The 14139-nt window shown below is 40.4% G+C and overlaps 1 protein-coding gene across 3 annotated transcripts in view; it reads left to right on the plus strand.

Moving 5' to 3' along the window:
• The window catches only part of ZDHHC8 (zDHHC palmitoyltransferase 8), a 114476-nt gene that overhangs the window by 83460 nt on the left and 16877 nt on the right, over positions 1-14139 (plus strand). For all 3 annotated transcript variants that reach the window (XM_082774361.1, XM_082774363.1, XM_082774362.1), the window contains exons 2-5: positions 2994-3115; positions 7296-7453; positions 10653-10825; positions 11489-11591. In XM_082774361.1, the coding sequence (XP_082630487.1) occupies positions 2994-3115; positions 7296-7453; positions 10653-10825; positions 11489-11591 (556 nt within the window). The remainder of the gene's footprint in view (positions 1-2993; positions 3116-7295; positions 7454-10652; positions 10826-11488; positions 11592-14139) is intronic.

Below are 14139 nucleotides of genomic sequence, written 5' to 3' on the forward strand. Positions count from 1 at the left end.
GTTGGTAATAAAACAACCTGCCAGACTCGGATTAGAATTTCTGTTGCTTTGCCTAAAATTCCATGTGCTTTAAGGGAGAGGGATAAGGAGGGAGGACGCGTCACGGTTTGTGGATCCTAGTAGCAATTTTATTTTCTTTTTCAGACCCTTTTCCAGTTATGAGTCAGGACTTGATCTCAGATGTTTTTATTGGTCAGTCTAGTTTACAAATGAGGCCTCTTTTATCCCCTCTAAAATTTTATGTAATATCTGATGTTGCATAAAGATTCCGAGAAATAAAAATGGAAGGATGGTGAACAGACCTTCTGGCTAATATGTACAATGACTCAGTCTATCCTTCATTCCAACTTCCATGAAGTATTTTCAGATACACTATTTACCCATTAAATGAGCTGTTTAGTTTAGCTTATGGCTAAAGTTTTTCCTACTATTTGATGTATTTGTTGGGAACATGACAAAGTAAATCACGAATGAGAACATTAACAAATGCTTACATTAATCATCTGAGACAGTTTCTCTCATGTAGTCTTGCTTGGAGTAAGGAGTTATCTGTAAGAAAGGGTTATCTGTAAGAAAGAGTTTCCTGTCCCTTCGTTTGCCAACTTACTCGACTTTACTGACAAGGAAATCTCTCCTCCATGCTTGACAGGCAGTGGGTAACTTCATAATCTTTCTCTGTGTAGGCAATTTCTTCATGGGAAGAAATGAAGTCAGTCATGCCCATGCTGAATCTAATTTTACTATAATTTAAAGGGAGGAGCCTTTCCCTGGGTAGAATTTATTCTATAACTGCTTATTTCAGGATTTCTTTTCCTTTCCTCCGAAGGAGCTGGCAGGAACCATTGTTAGAGACGGGCCCACAGCTTGCTTGGCATGGTCACCACAGCATATTTTATGGCAAGAAAGGAACCACTTTTCCTTAGCTCTCAGTCACCATCAGCTGCTTCAAGGAAAACTGAGCACTGCAGCGAGTTGGTGTCACCTTGCTGAAGGCTGAAATTCCACCTCCTGGGGACAGGAAAGGTTGCAGGGCAAGTCACAGAGCCCAGCTGTCTCCAGCAGGGTCTGTCTGAGCTAGTCCATCACCTTGCTGTGCCACAAGGCTCTCTCCTGTACCCAAGCTCCATGAGCATCTGGATGAGATCCCAAATGCAAAAGAAACAGAGATTCTGCCCTCCTCCACAGAGCTCTCAGTCCTTTCCTGTTCTCTTAGTAAGTGTTCATTTCCAGGCCCTTTCCCTGCTTGCCCCTTTAAAGGCCAGTCCCAAGAAACCCCATGCTTCTGCTCCCTCTCTGTGGGCTGTAGCAGAGCATCCATACTGAAGAGGGAAGGCTTAATTTTTCCTTCTCCCCTGATCAGCCTCAAGGTTTGGCCCCAGCCACAGACATGTCTTGGCTCTGCAGTTCATTCACTTGGGGTAGGATTTTTCCATCTTTTACTCGCTCCAGTCCAGACTGAATGAAACACACACCAGTGAAGGTCCTTTTAAAAGCAGTTTGCAGCAATGCAATGCTAAAAGCCTAGCTGCAAAGAGGAGGAGAGCGCAAAACAATCTCTTCCTGCCTGCTCACAAAGAAATGGGAGGAGAAAATGTGGTGCCCTTTTAATGCTGGCCACAAGAGTGTGTTTAGTGGCATCTCTTCAAGGTCAGCAACACCATTCTCAGCTGTTGAAAACAGCACATCGGTAGCACAAACAGTGCCAATTAGATTTGGGAAAAGGTTGGGTGTTTGTTGTTGGTTTCTTTTTTCTTTATCTCCGCAGCCTGGCAGACAACCAGATGCAACTGTACATGTAATTCAGGCAAAATGTGATCCCGAATATGTGGGCTGCTGTTTGATTTATGCTAATGGCAGCAAGGTGTTGCCGTGGAATGGCGTCTGCACAGCAGCAAAGTGGGGTCCCTGGCTGTCAGGGCAGGAGGAAATCTAAAGAGCTGCTCAGTCAGGGGGCTTACTTTTGTCAGAGAGATTCTTTGTCCCATATTTTTCCTTATTTATATCTGCAAGATTAATAAGATTAATTGGATTTTCCCCTCAGCAACCCTGTAGCACCAAACCTCTTTATGCAGAACAGAGAAGTAAAATTGGTCTAGTGTTTAGAGATAAGCTTTGGAGAGGCTGTAAATGGCTAGTGAATAAACACTGTTTTTCAGTGGGTAAAGTTGCCTGTAGGATAAGCTTTCTTCTGTCTTGGTCCTGCCTTCCTCTGCTGGTGGGAAGTGTTCTTTGCAGCTAGATCAGTTGTCCTATAACAACAGGCCTTTCTATATTGTCTTTCCTGAGTCTCCTAGTTTTTCTCCTTTACTTTCTGTCCCTCTCAGGTACATACGCTGGGTGTGCACCAAGCATTTCCAGTGTTTCTGAAAGGTGCTCACATGGCAGATGCCATCCACTTTCTTTTTGGCCTTCTTAGATTCTGCTGACACCTGCAGAGCCCATGCTCGGTCTGACCAAGCCTTCTGCTGGGGAGAGGTTTTGAAGTGTTGGTTGTGAGCATTATTTAAAGTTGAAAACCACTTGGGAAGATGCTAGGGGAAGCGAGTGTGCTTCCCTTTGTACCTGCTGGGGAGATCAATGGTTTAAGAATCCTATTCTGCTTTATGCCAGTGAGGACTGAAAATAACACCAACTGTAACAAGGCTATATACACAATAAAGAGCAATGCAACAATAGGATGCAGCTTTTACGCAGAGAAGCAAAGTGCCAGCTTGCAAATAAAGCAATAGGGTTGCAAAGCCCTACAAGCCACGTGAGCAATTGTTGCTTTCTGTACTATGGAATAAAGTGTCTTTAGAAAGGGTGGCTGCAGCGTACTTTACATCACTGAAACTGGCTCTATTGAAATTTCTGTTGTTAAACTGCAAATTCAGCCTTGCTGAATGGCTGGTGGGGAGATGATGAGACTGCTTTTCTCTGTGATGATGGTGAATGGGAAGAAACTACTTGATACAGCCAAAAGAGCCCTTACCTATAATTTTTCTCCTCCACAGGTGCCCCTGGCTGACAAAAGCCATCTCACCAGCCATCCCAGTGTACAATGGGCTCGTGTTCTTGTTTGTACTGGCAAACTTCAGCATGGCAACTTTCATGGACCCTGGAGTTTTTCCACGAGGTAAGAGAAAATGGGACTGGTGGGTGGTCCTCTTTTTTTTTTTTTTTTTTTTCTTTCCTCTGGTAATCTTTCTTGTTTATGTATTTTCTTATTTTTTACACTGAGCTGGCAGTAGAGTTGGGATGGTAGTGAAGTGCTGGATACCCTCATCTGAGCTGGGAGGTGTCAGTTGTCCTTGCACTTGCTCAGGCTGGCAGTTGAGGGCACAGGGCTGCATAGCATGGTTCTCCTTTGAGTATCTCTCCTGACTGATGTGATTGCAATTGCCATCCCCTGTGTCATGCTGGCACATTGGATTTAAGTTACTGTCTTCACAATAGGAAGTTGAGCATGGTGGAAGGGAGAGGCTGAGCTTTCTGAAACAGCTTCATCAAAGCAGACCTTCCTTCCACAAAGCCTTAAAATAAATGCATAGGCATTGAATGCTAAAATAGATAATGATTAAGGCTTGCCTTAGAGCATCTAAAATGTATACGTTTAGAAAGATATGCCTGCTTAAATTAGTACTGATGCACAACTGATTAAATAGGATAAAGATCACTCAGCTCGTATAATAGGAACCACAGTGGAGCTACCTCTTTTAACACATCCTAATGAGAGAATTATCACCTCATTTTATCTGTCTTCCAATAATTATTCACATGCAGTTTGCAGCAGAGACTGCTCTAGGCAGTCTTGCTAAGCCAGTGGATCTCTGCTCTCTTCAAGCTGTTCTTACCCACCTCTACTGAGTGAATTCAATACCTATTTTGAATTGCTATTGCACCTGACAAGAACAAGATACCTGTCCTGCTGGCTTCTCTGAATAGTGGCTGCCAGGTTTCTCCAGGTAGCAGGGTCTAATGATGAGCATCTCTCTGTCATTCCTTTCAGCTGCAGCTTTTGAACCCCTGATCAACTGTTGCAGCACTACAGTTAAGGGAATAATTACGTGTGAAGGCAATATTCAGTCATTTGTGTGGGATTACGTGATGCAGTGTTTAGCTGCATAAAGTTACATATAGGTGATAGAGAGATTTTCAAAAGAGCTGAAACATCGAGCTTTTACTGAGATTTCCAAAAGAGCTGAAGCACATAGAGCTTTTACCTAATGTCCTGCACTCTTCCATTCCTCCATCTCATCAGAGATAACAGTGGTTGAATATGCTGTGGCTGTGAGGTTATTGAACACATCCATACTTTTTGCCTTTGATAGGAGAAGAGCTGGAACAATGTTGTTCAGTTGTGAAAGTCACAGTCCAGGAATCTAATATTATTGTGCAACGTAGTTCCCTCAAAATGGAGCCTGCTGCTGGGCGCTTACCTGCTCTAAGAGTGATCAGTACTGAGCATATCGTAAATTCACACGTTCCTTTACACTCCCCTAACTTGCAAATAAGCTCTTTATTTTGGCCTTTGCATTTAAGGGAGAAAGGGGGAGTTTCCTACAGCTTGCCTTTCTTCCATCCTTTTCATTTGTGGCCTTGGCCATTTCTCTCTATGCAGTGTATATTTGTACTTGATCTGGAAGAAATTGGGAATGAGGGAAGTGGGGAAAAGGCAGGAAAGGAATGGGAGTCATCCTTAAAGAAAGTGATGAAGTAAGAGTGTTAATGTGTGAAGGAAGCAATCTGATAAGGAAAAGATGGAAAAGACTATAAATACTAGAGCTGGGAAGAAAGGGGAGCAGATGTTATTTCAGATCACAAGTGTACATGCTAAAAAAGCTATCACCACCCCACGCCACCCGCAGAGCTGCCAACCCAAAGAATTCAGAAATTGTAGGAGTGATTTAAAATGAATATACAATGGATCTTTTTGCTTTCTGTTCTTGAAATTACAGATCTAATCTTAATTTTCAAGCTTTTGAGCACATTTCTGATAGTTACAAATTTACTTCAAAAACAAAACAAGAAAAAAGCAATACAAAAGCAGAGAGTCTTATGAAATCACATGATTCCTTTAAGAAAGCTGCAAAAAATCATGAGATATGTTATATAAATAGGAGATTTGGCTGCCTTGTGTCAGTGGATAAGAGTATGAGAGTCTGTGTAGTAAGATAGTGTCTTCTACCAATGTATTCTTCTGCTCAGATGACTGAAGGCTGGTGATAAAGACATATCTAGCTGTATCATATGAGCTTACAGGTTCTCTGGCAAAGAGAATTTGGGGCATAGATGGGAAGTAAACCCAGCTTTTTTTTTTTTTTTGTATTGTTGAAAAGGGCCTGAATTAAACTCCCAGTTCCATCACTCCTTTTTTGAATCATTTTTTAATTTGCTGTCTCTCTGAATGATCCTGTTATGAATCAGGATTGGCTCTGTGCATGAGTTGCCAGTAACACACTAAAATGAATGAGAAGAAAGGGAAGTATTAAGTCACTGAAACTGGGGCCTCCCTGACAAATCTGATTTACAGTCTAGATTGATAATGGCAATGTGTGTTTCTGGCTAATTATAGATACCAACCATGAACTGTCTTCCAGTGTGTGTCAATTCTGCAAGTCCAATGTATTTACGCAGGTATACACCTATATAGGTATATGTGTGTATTTGTAGATACATACAATGTACAGACTTTTTGTCTGCATAGTAAGTATTTTTACAAGAATTTAAATGGTTTGACCATTCTAGTGTTTTGTTCTTCTATCCCCACAATTGTATTTTGCAGCATGGACCACTTTGTTGTAGTATTGAAGAACCCACAGATTGTATTTATAGAAGTGCCCTAAGGGATTTAGAGTCTAGCTCCCACTAAGAGTCCCACTGATTAGTTATGAAGGAAAATTATAGGGAACAGTGCCAATACAGCAGTCTGCTTCCATGCACAAACATTAACCCAGAGAATATTCTTGCAAGGTAAATATTGTAGCTGAGTCAAATCCCAAGCTCATGTGAATGAAGGGAGAAACTCCTCCTGAAGTCAATGGAAATTGGATCCTTTTAGTAAGGATAACGCATCTAGAGAAGATTTAATATAGAACTACATGTCAGTTATTGATGCCCCACTGGGATAATATTATCAAATTTTGTCTAATTTGGAGCCAGTCAACCAATGCCAGCTGCACTGCAATGTTTAACCAGGTGTTAAATAGATGTGAACTAGTTACATATTCTCCGTCAAAAGGAAACAAATAAAGATTGCAGGTATCTAGAATAAAAGATGAACTTCCATGTACATCATTCACATTTTTCCTTTTCTTCCCAATATATGTTTGCCCATTCTAGACTGGCTTTTATTTTTTGAATTTATTTTTAAATGGTCTGTTTTCTCAACAGGGCAGCGCTCAGTAGAGATGATCACCCATCCTCCAGGGGGTTGTCCATAATAACATAACTCTGCCATGTTGTCATTCCAATCTTACTAATGGCAAAAAGAGGTTAAATGAATACGCCAAGGCTACAGAGTGAGAAAATTAGGATATAGGACTTCCTGACTTCCAGTCCTTTGCTCAGGTCACTAGACCATACTGCCTTTGAGGGAGGTGAGATCTTGCTGGTTATATACTGCCACTTAAGTAAGAGTATTCAAGGCATGCTCTGAAGAAGAGAGCACAGGGTGTGCTATAAGGAAGCAGACACTGGTGCAGGGCTTATTGCAGGCACACACATTTCTTTTCACTGTGGCTCCCTGGAGCAACTGGTTTTTGGGATGGTGATGGGCTGACACTAGAGTGTTTGACAAAACACCACACTGGGTCATCTGGGTTGATTTGGGGGTTTGAGCTAGCACAACGTTCTGTTAATAACCTTCTTTTAATATCAGTTGATGTAATTTCTTTTGTTCTATATGCTGGTAGACTAGCATTGAATTAATCCTGAATACATGCAGCAGAACTTCTTGCAGCAAGGGTTTGGGTGATTCCTGGATTTCCATCACCTCTTTGACTCTCATCTTGTTCATTCCGGCTGTAACTGCTGGCTAAGATAAGACTCGCACACTTCTCTTTGTCCAGGATTTGGACTGGCTGCCTGGCGTTCCCATGGGAGCGTTGCCTTGGGTGCTGAAATGAGCCCAGATCACTGAAGTGTTCTGCAGCCAGGACAACCTGTTCTGACAGTCCATCACTTCCACAGCTCTCTGTTTCTCTGACAAGCCCAAGAGCACATGCAGTGCCCCTATATTTAAGGCACTGACTGGATTAGATCTTTCATCTTTACCCGCTGTTATTTCCACTAACTTTTAGTTTTGCATTGAGCAGCAGATGAAGATGAAGATAAAGATGATGACTTCCGAGCTCCACTCTACAAGAACGTGGAGATTAAAGGAATCCAAGTACGGATGAAATGGTGTGCCACCTGCCACTTCTACCGTCCTCCACGCTGCTCTCACTGCAGCGTCTGTGACAACTGTGTTGAGGTAACCATTCTGTTGGTTGTGTTGGCTATGCCTCAGTGATGGGGCTGCATGTACTACTGGAAATGTGTAGAATGGTACCTCCCCCATTATCAATTTTTGGAAGTTCCCAGCTCTAGCCTTGCTGATGGTCTCCTACCAATTGGTATCATTTGAAACATAGCCTTCAGTTACGATGTATGTTACATATGCAGTAGTGCTTGATGTCAGCTTTGTTGCCAGTGATAATTAGGTTAAGAGTTTATAATCCTGGCAGTATCTTCCTGGAGGTAGTATAGAAATCATGAATGTTAAAAAAGGGGTGAATGGGAGAGTTCATGCAGAGGCAGAGTTCAAGAGAGCAGAAAATCCAGGGCGAACTGTTCTAGCTTGTCTGCTTGCCCAGTAAAGTAGGCACCAGTTTGTTCCAAATTAAATCATGAACCCTAAGCTAACTGGGTGCACATGAACTTCAGGAAGACCAAACTCAGAATCCAGTGAGTAGGTCTCCAGTCAATCATAGGGCTGTACGTTTGTGTCAACACCCCTGCTCATGCCATGAACTAAGTCATGTTGGTCCCTCTGAATTATGGGCCTTTCATGTTTCGTGGTAGCCCTGAAGTCTTGGTGAAGCACACAGGATTGAAAAAAAAAATCCCAAACAATAAGGTGTGCGTTTGGGTGTCTCCTTGGGATGTCTCCTAAACTTCTAAGTACAGAGTGTATTGCCAGGGGGAAATTTTTTTATTGCTGAGCTAAAAATTCCACTTGTTAAGGATACTTCTGCTGCAAGTTTTGTTGTTGTTGTTTTTTCAATAGAAAGATGAATTTTTTAATATGTCTAAAATATATTCAGCTGTGCCATTAAAATGAAAGAAATTGCTAATCAGAAAGGCAAAAAATACCATTGTCAGCTGGAATGCTGTATACACCATCTTTGTACTAATCCTTTTTGCCAAAAGCAAGGGAATAGTCCCAAAGAAAGCAGCACAGCTACTTGTCTGAGAAAAGCTGACTGGGTTTATCTCGTGTCAGTTATTTTCTCCTCCAGGGCAACATATATCTAAGTTATAATTAGCTGGGAGCAGCACTGTGCCTACTAACCATCTATAGATAGGACAAGTCTGTTCTATTGTGGAAGGCCTTAGAAAAATGCTGTGTCTGAGAAGATGGAGAGTCGGGAGCTACCGAAGTCCCTGGGTGGAAGGAAATAGCCACAAACTATTCATTGTCACACAATTTCATTAGACTGCTGTGAAATGTTAAACAGAACTAGATTTTTCATAGAAAACCTGACTCATATATTCCTAAGTATAAGGAATATACTTATATATAAGTAATATATATATAAGTAAGTGAAAAAACATACGTGTTTTCACTAATTCTAGATTCCAAGGATTGTTTAGGTGATGATAAATTCTGTTGTCCCATGGAATTTCTTCCTTCTGCCCTCCCTAGTGGCTCAGCATGAAAATCCATTTTCAACTAATGAAGTTTTCTCAGAAAAAAACGATTGCCTAGAACTCACTGGTATAAACACGTACAATTTCATGCTGCCGTAGGGCCTCCAGGGGAGTCAGTTCTGCAGCAGAAATGAAAATGGGAGAGATTCCAAAAGTAACCTAAATAAAATAGCAGAACACAAGGTGACTTTTCCTAGCTCTCAAGAAGCTTTATGATGGTCAGATTAGTTCAATGTGTCTTACTGTTCTGGTGGGCAAGAAAGAAACTCTGCTTGTATAATTAAATTGTGACTGCTGTGAATGAATACAGGCAGAAAGCATTAATGACTTCTGAATTAAGAAAAAGTGATCTTAAACACTGTCATTTATTGATTCTTGTGATCTTAATTTCCCACTCACCTGTCTATTCTAGAAGAGCTTGAGGACAGTAGTAAGAGGGAATCTGCTGGCTTTTCCATGTGGGACCCATTCAGGGTTATAATTGACATCTTTTCACTTTCAGTCTAGAATGTGCTATGGAAGCTCACAGCCCAAATATACAACTTTTGAGCCAATGTGATAAAAATAAGCTAACAACAAAAAATGGCAACATTTGCAGAAATAAAATCAGTTAAAACCTAAAGCCCGCTGTGACCAGATGGACTCCAAAATGAATCCATGATGAAAGTAGTCAGATTTCTGTTTTCTTTACTGAAGTGTTCACAGTGGGTATTCATATAGTTTCATAATCTGTAGATATTTCAGGCAGTATACAACAAGATTCACAGCATAGACACATGCTATGTCAGCATTGTAGCCCAAAATGATCTTCATTAAATTGCCTCTGTCATTTTCTAATGTGCTTTGAGAAAGTTCTAAGCCATTTATTGTATATTGTAAATTTTTGGTAAATATATTATACAGACTTCACAAATATAAAAATTGCTTTGTCATCATTGGAGAATTTTTAAAGATAGCATTACAACAAAACAAAGAATAAACAGTTAATGTATTGATGTAATCGGTGTGTAATATCTGCTCTGAACAACCCAGAAATAGGAAGGGCTTATTTCTCTGCACCTGATCTTTCTTTCACTCATGCACACCTAGAATAATCACATTGAAGGCAGTGGACTTACATGGTTATAAAACTGTGTAAAGGCTCTTGAAAGGTGTCTGTGGGTTGACTTCATTATAAATCTGTTAAAAGGGATGTGACTTTATAAGGTACTTTGAACTTCTGATGGGGACAGCTGGTTAGTTTGGGGTTCATAGCTATCAGTCAAGTTGTCCAGAACCTTGCCTGTGTCTTAGCCAGATATTACTTAGTTTGGGGGATCTGCTTGGTAAAAGAAAAAAAAAGAAGTATTTTTTTCATGAGGCCCACTATTATTTAAAGTAGATTCATTCAGCTTACATATAAATACGGAAATGTGGGAAGCCAGTATTGCATCTTCAAAATTTTATAGGTTATGATAACTTTATTTTAACTGACTCCTTGTGCTAAGGATGACCAAAAAAAAAATCAGTGCTTCTGCTGCCAGCATATAAATAGCCTATTTTTTATTGCTTTATATTCTCTCTTTGAATTCTATAACCTCTCAAGTAACTCTCTCCATTCATAAATATAGAAACCACTTGGTCCTTATAAAGATTGTGTTTGTGAAGCTGCAGAACTAGCCTGATGTGTTTTTACATGACAATGGTTTAGATATCTCTAAGAAAATGTATTTCCTTTCACTGTATGGATATTGTTCCCTGTCTCTCCCTTTCTTTACAAGGATTTTGACCATCACTGTCCGTGGGTCAACAATTGCATAGGACGGAGGAACTACCGCTATTTTTTTCTCTTCTTGCTGTCCTTAAGTACGCACATGGTTGGAGTATTCACCTTTGGTCTGATCTTCGTATTAAACCACATGGAAAAGCTGGGAGCAGCTCACACCACCATTACGTATCCTTCTTCTTGGTTTTTGAAGACACAAGCTGACCTTAAGGAAAATGTGAGAGTTGATATGAAGACTTGTGTTCCTGGAACTGGTGCAGATTTACTCCTCTCCTGATTTGCATTGCTGTTCCCCTGTAAATGCCTATCACAATTTTTCCTCTGTACCCATCTGATCTATGTAACCATTGATTACCCCCAAAACTTTAGCCAACCTTTTGTCTGTGTCAGTCATTGCTAAGGCAAACCAGAAAAAAGATACACTCTGTGTATTGACTTCCAGCTGGTGTGAGCCTGCACTGCTGGGTACTGCTTACTGTATTTAAAACAGATAATACAGTAGAATTCGCCCTGGAGGCAGTTCCACTTTGTGCTAGTGTAATACATGAACCCTTGTCTCTGAGAGGTGTTACTCACGCTGACAGTGTAGGGCAGAATAATCTTTACAAGACGGTTTGAGCAGGAATCAATAAGTTCACTTTATTTTTGAACCATCTCAAGGATAAGGACCCTGTCAAGGAACAGATAGACTTAAGGTAAAATTTAATTAGCCTAACTAGAGGTGAGGAACATGCTCCCTATTTCCAAGATTTTTTCTCTTTTTCCTCTCCCTGTTTTTCATGACCTCTTTTTCCCTTCACTCACTCCAGTTTCTTTAACTCCTGGATACAGAATGGCTGTCATGTGTGTGGCTGGATTATTCTTTATTCCAGTCATTGGTCTCACTGGTTTTCATATTGTTCTAGTGGCCCGAGGGCGCACAACCAATGAACAGGTAAGAAACAGTCCTTTCTCTGTGTTTGTTGCTAAAATGTTGATTTGGGAAGGAAGGTCAGCTTGGTTAAACAAAAAAAATAAAAATAAAAAAATAAATAGTCGCATATCTTAACAGTAACACTTTTATTGGAATTTTTATGGGAAGCTAGGAAGATTGCCTAGTTTTTCTTTTTTTCTTTTTTTTTTTCTCTTTTCCTGAATGCACTACAAACAAAGGTTTTCCCCTTCTCTTAGCCACAAAGCACAAAGTCTTATTTACCATTTAAAATCTACTTATGACCTTGAAATAGGTTTTATGTGGTGAGTACCGCCAACCCCAGAAGTTCAAACTTTATGACTCAGACTGAACAAATTATGAGACTGAATAAAAGAAAGAAAGGAAAAGATTAAATCATATTTTTGCCCTGTCTCCTGGTATTTTGAACTCCCCCAGCAAACCCACACTGCACATAACAAGGCCTGAGCTAGCTCTTTGTCTTGCTCTCTTTGTCTCTCTTGTTCTTGTGTATGCACACACACATGCACAGAGGCCAGTGGACCTAACTTGTTTTCCTTCTCCAAATAAAGTGCCAGCACAGCATCTTGTGCCAAAAAGCCTGTGAAACTTCAGTTCCCTTGCAGTTACTCACGTGTATATAATACACAGCCACTATGTGGGTGATCCAGACCTATACGCATGCACACGTGAATAGCATGAAACAGATGACAGAGATCTAGTCATGGGATTGATAACATGTCCCTGCCACTTGTAAGGGGTAGCTCAGTTACAAAGCGTGACGCTGGGGCATGCAGCGTGCCAGTAAGCTGCACACAGTACTGTCAGCTTTCTGCCCAAGGCTGATTAATTGTGGATATCCCAATGCTTTACCCTTTACAGCTCCAAAGTTGTGCTGATACACCTGGTTTTTTTTTGTTGTTGTTGGATTTTGGTTGGTTGGTTGGTTGCTTGCTTTTTTTTTCTTTTTTTTTTTTTTTTTTCGGTTGGTTGATTAATGTTTCTCACCACCAACACCTCCTCCTCACTATTTTCACTGTTTTTGCACATGTGTTTATGCTGCTTTTGCATCTATGGACTCTCTAGCCCATGTAGAGTAGCGTGCTGTTCTGGCTCTTGCAGGTTGATGGCCTAGTACTTATGTAGCTTGTATAGGTGCTGCGCAGGCTGTAAGAGTTGAAGACATCTGCCTGAGTCTAGGCCTTTGTAAACTGAGATGAGGTTGTCTCCTATCCCACAATAGACAATAAAACCTTTTATCCGTGAATAGTGTGAGAAGTTCACATAAGCAAAGATCTGAAGTCATCCTGAATTGTTGCCTAACATGGCCTTTGAACAAAGCAGGCTTACTGTAGCTGTAAATCTTTAAATGCTTTTCTCTGCCCATCTTAGTCTTTCTTGGAGTCAGCTGCTCTTCATTTGAAAATTGATTTTGGCCAAGTATTAAGTTTGATAGTGCTAACAACAGTGGCATGAAACCCGGGGCATTTTAGTCTTCTAGCCCAAATCATGTTGTTTTAGGCTTATATCTGTGCAGGGATTAAAATTGTCCCTGAAAATTCTAGGCTGAGGAGGAAGGAGAAATTTAATTAAATATATATATATATATATATAATTCTTGTATTTCTGGCTACACTGACATTTAGATAGATTGAGAATTTTGCATTTAACTAGATTGAAATAACTATTGGAAAAAGCATCCTATCCAGCTTTGGTTTCCTGAGCTACCAAACCACTAGAGATTAACTCATCTTCTTGTGCCATTTTCTGAAAATCAAATATAATGTTGTCTTAATTTCTGCCTAGTCATGTGTACTGCATAGCTGGAACTGGAGGGTGGTTGTTCCCAGCCTTCAGGTGCCTTTCACAGGAGGCATATCTAAGTCATTAGGACACCAGACCAGGAGCAATAGATAAGAGATTTGCTTTGCCATTGCTTTAAAACATTCACTTTTCTCCTGCAGTCTTAGTATTGATTCTGTTTTCTCAGACTGTTAGTTATCTGCTGTCAGGTCCCCAGTTAATATATGCTCACCTACACTTGTCCTCTTTTCTGATTACATTTTATAGGCCAGTGGTGCAGACATTGTGGTGTTCTAGTGTACGTTTTTGGTATTTATTCCTTTTGCGGTTTGTAGGTTTTGAGCATTCATAGTAGACAGACTGTGACTTATGAGTGTATAGTGGCTGAATTTAGATTCTTGTGAGCTTTCTGAATGCCTCTGAAAGTCTTTAATGGAATCAAAACAACCAACATCTGCTCGTAGCCTGGTATTTTTAGTTTCTGAATAGTTAATAACTACCCTTTCTTCTGAGACTGCTTTCTCTCTGTATCTCAAACTACTTTAGAAACCAAATTGATATAATTAGTAATGTAATCTGTGAGTTAGAGAAATTTTATTTCCATGTTGTGTTTGAGAAACTGGACAGAGAGAGTTGAAGTTGCCTTGCCAGCATCTGGCAGCAAGTCAGCTTAAGCCCAGGAATGAATGTAGATCTGCCAAATGTCCCAGGTCCATGCTTTAGTCATCATGTTACTCTTCCAGCACTC

Source organism: Aythya marila, assembly GCF_965140915.1.
Source record: "Aythya marila genome assembly, chromosome: 17".
Taxonomy (NCBI): Eukaryota; Metazoa; Chordata; class Aves; order Anseriformes; family Anatidae; genus Aythya; species Aythya marila.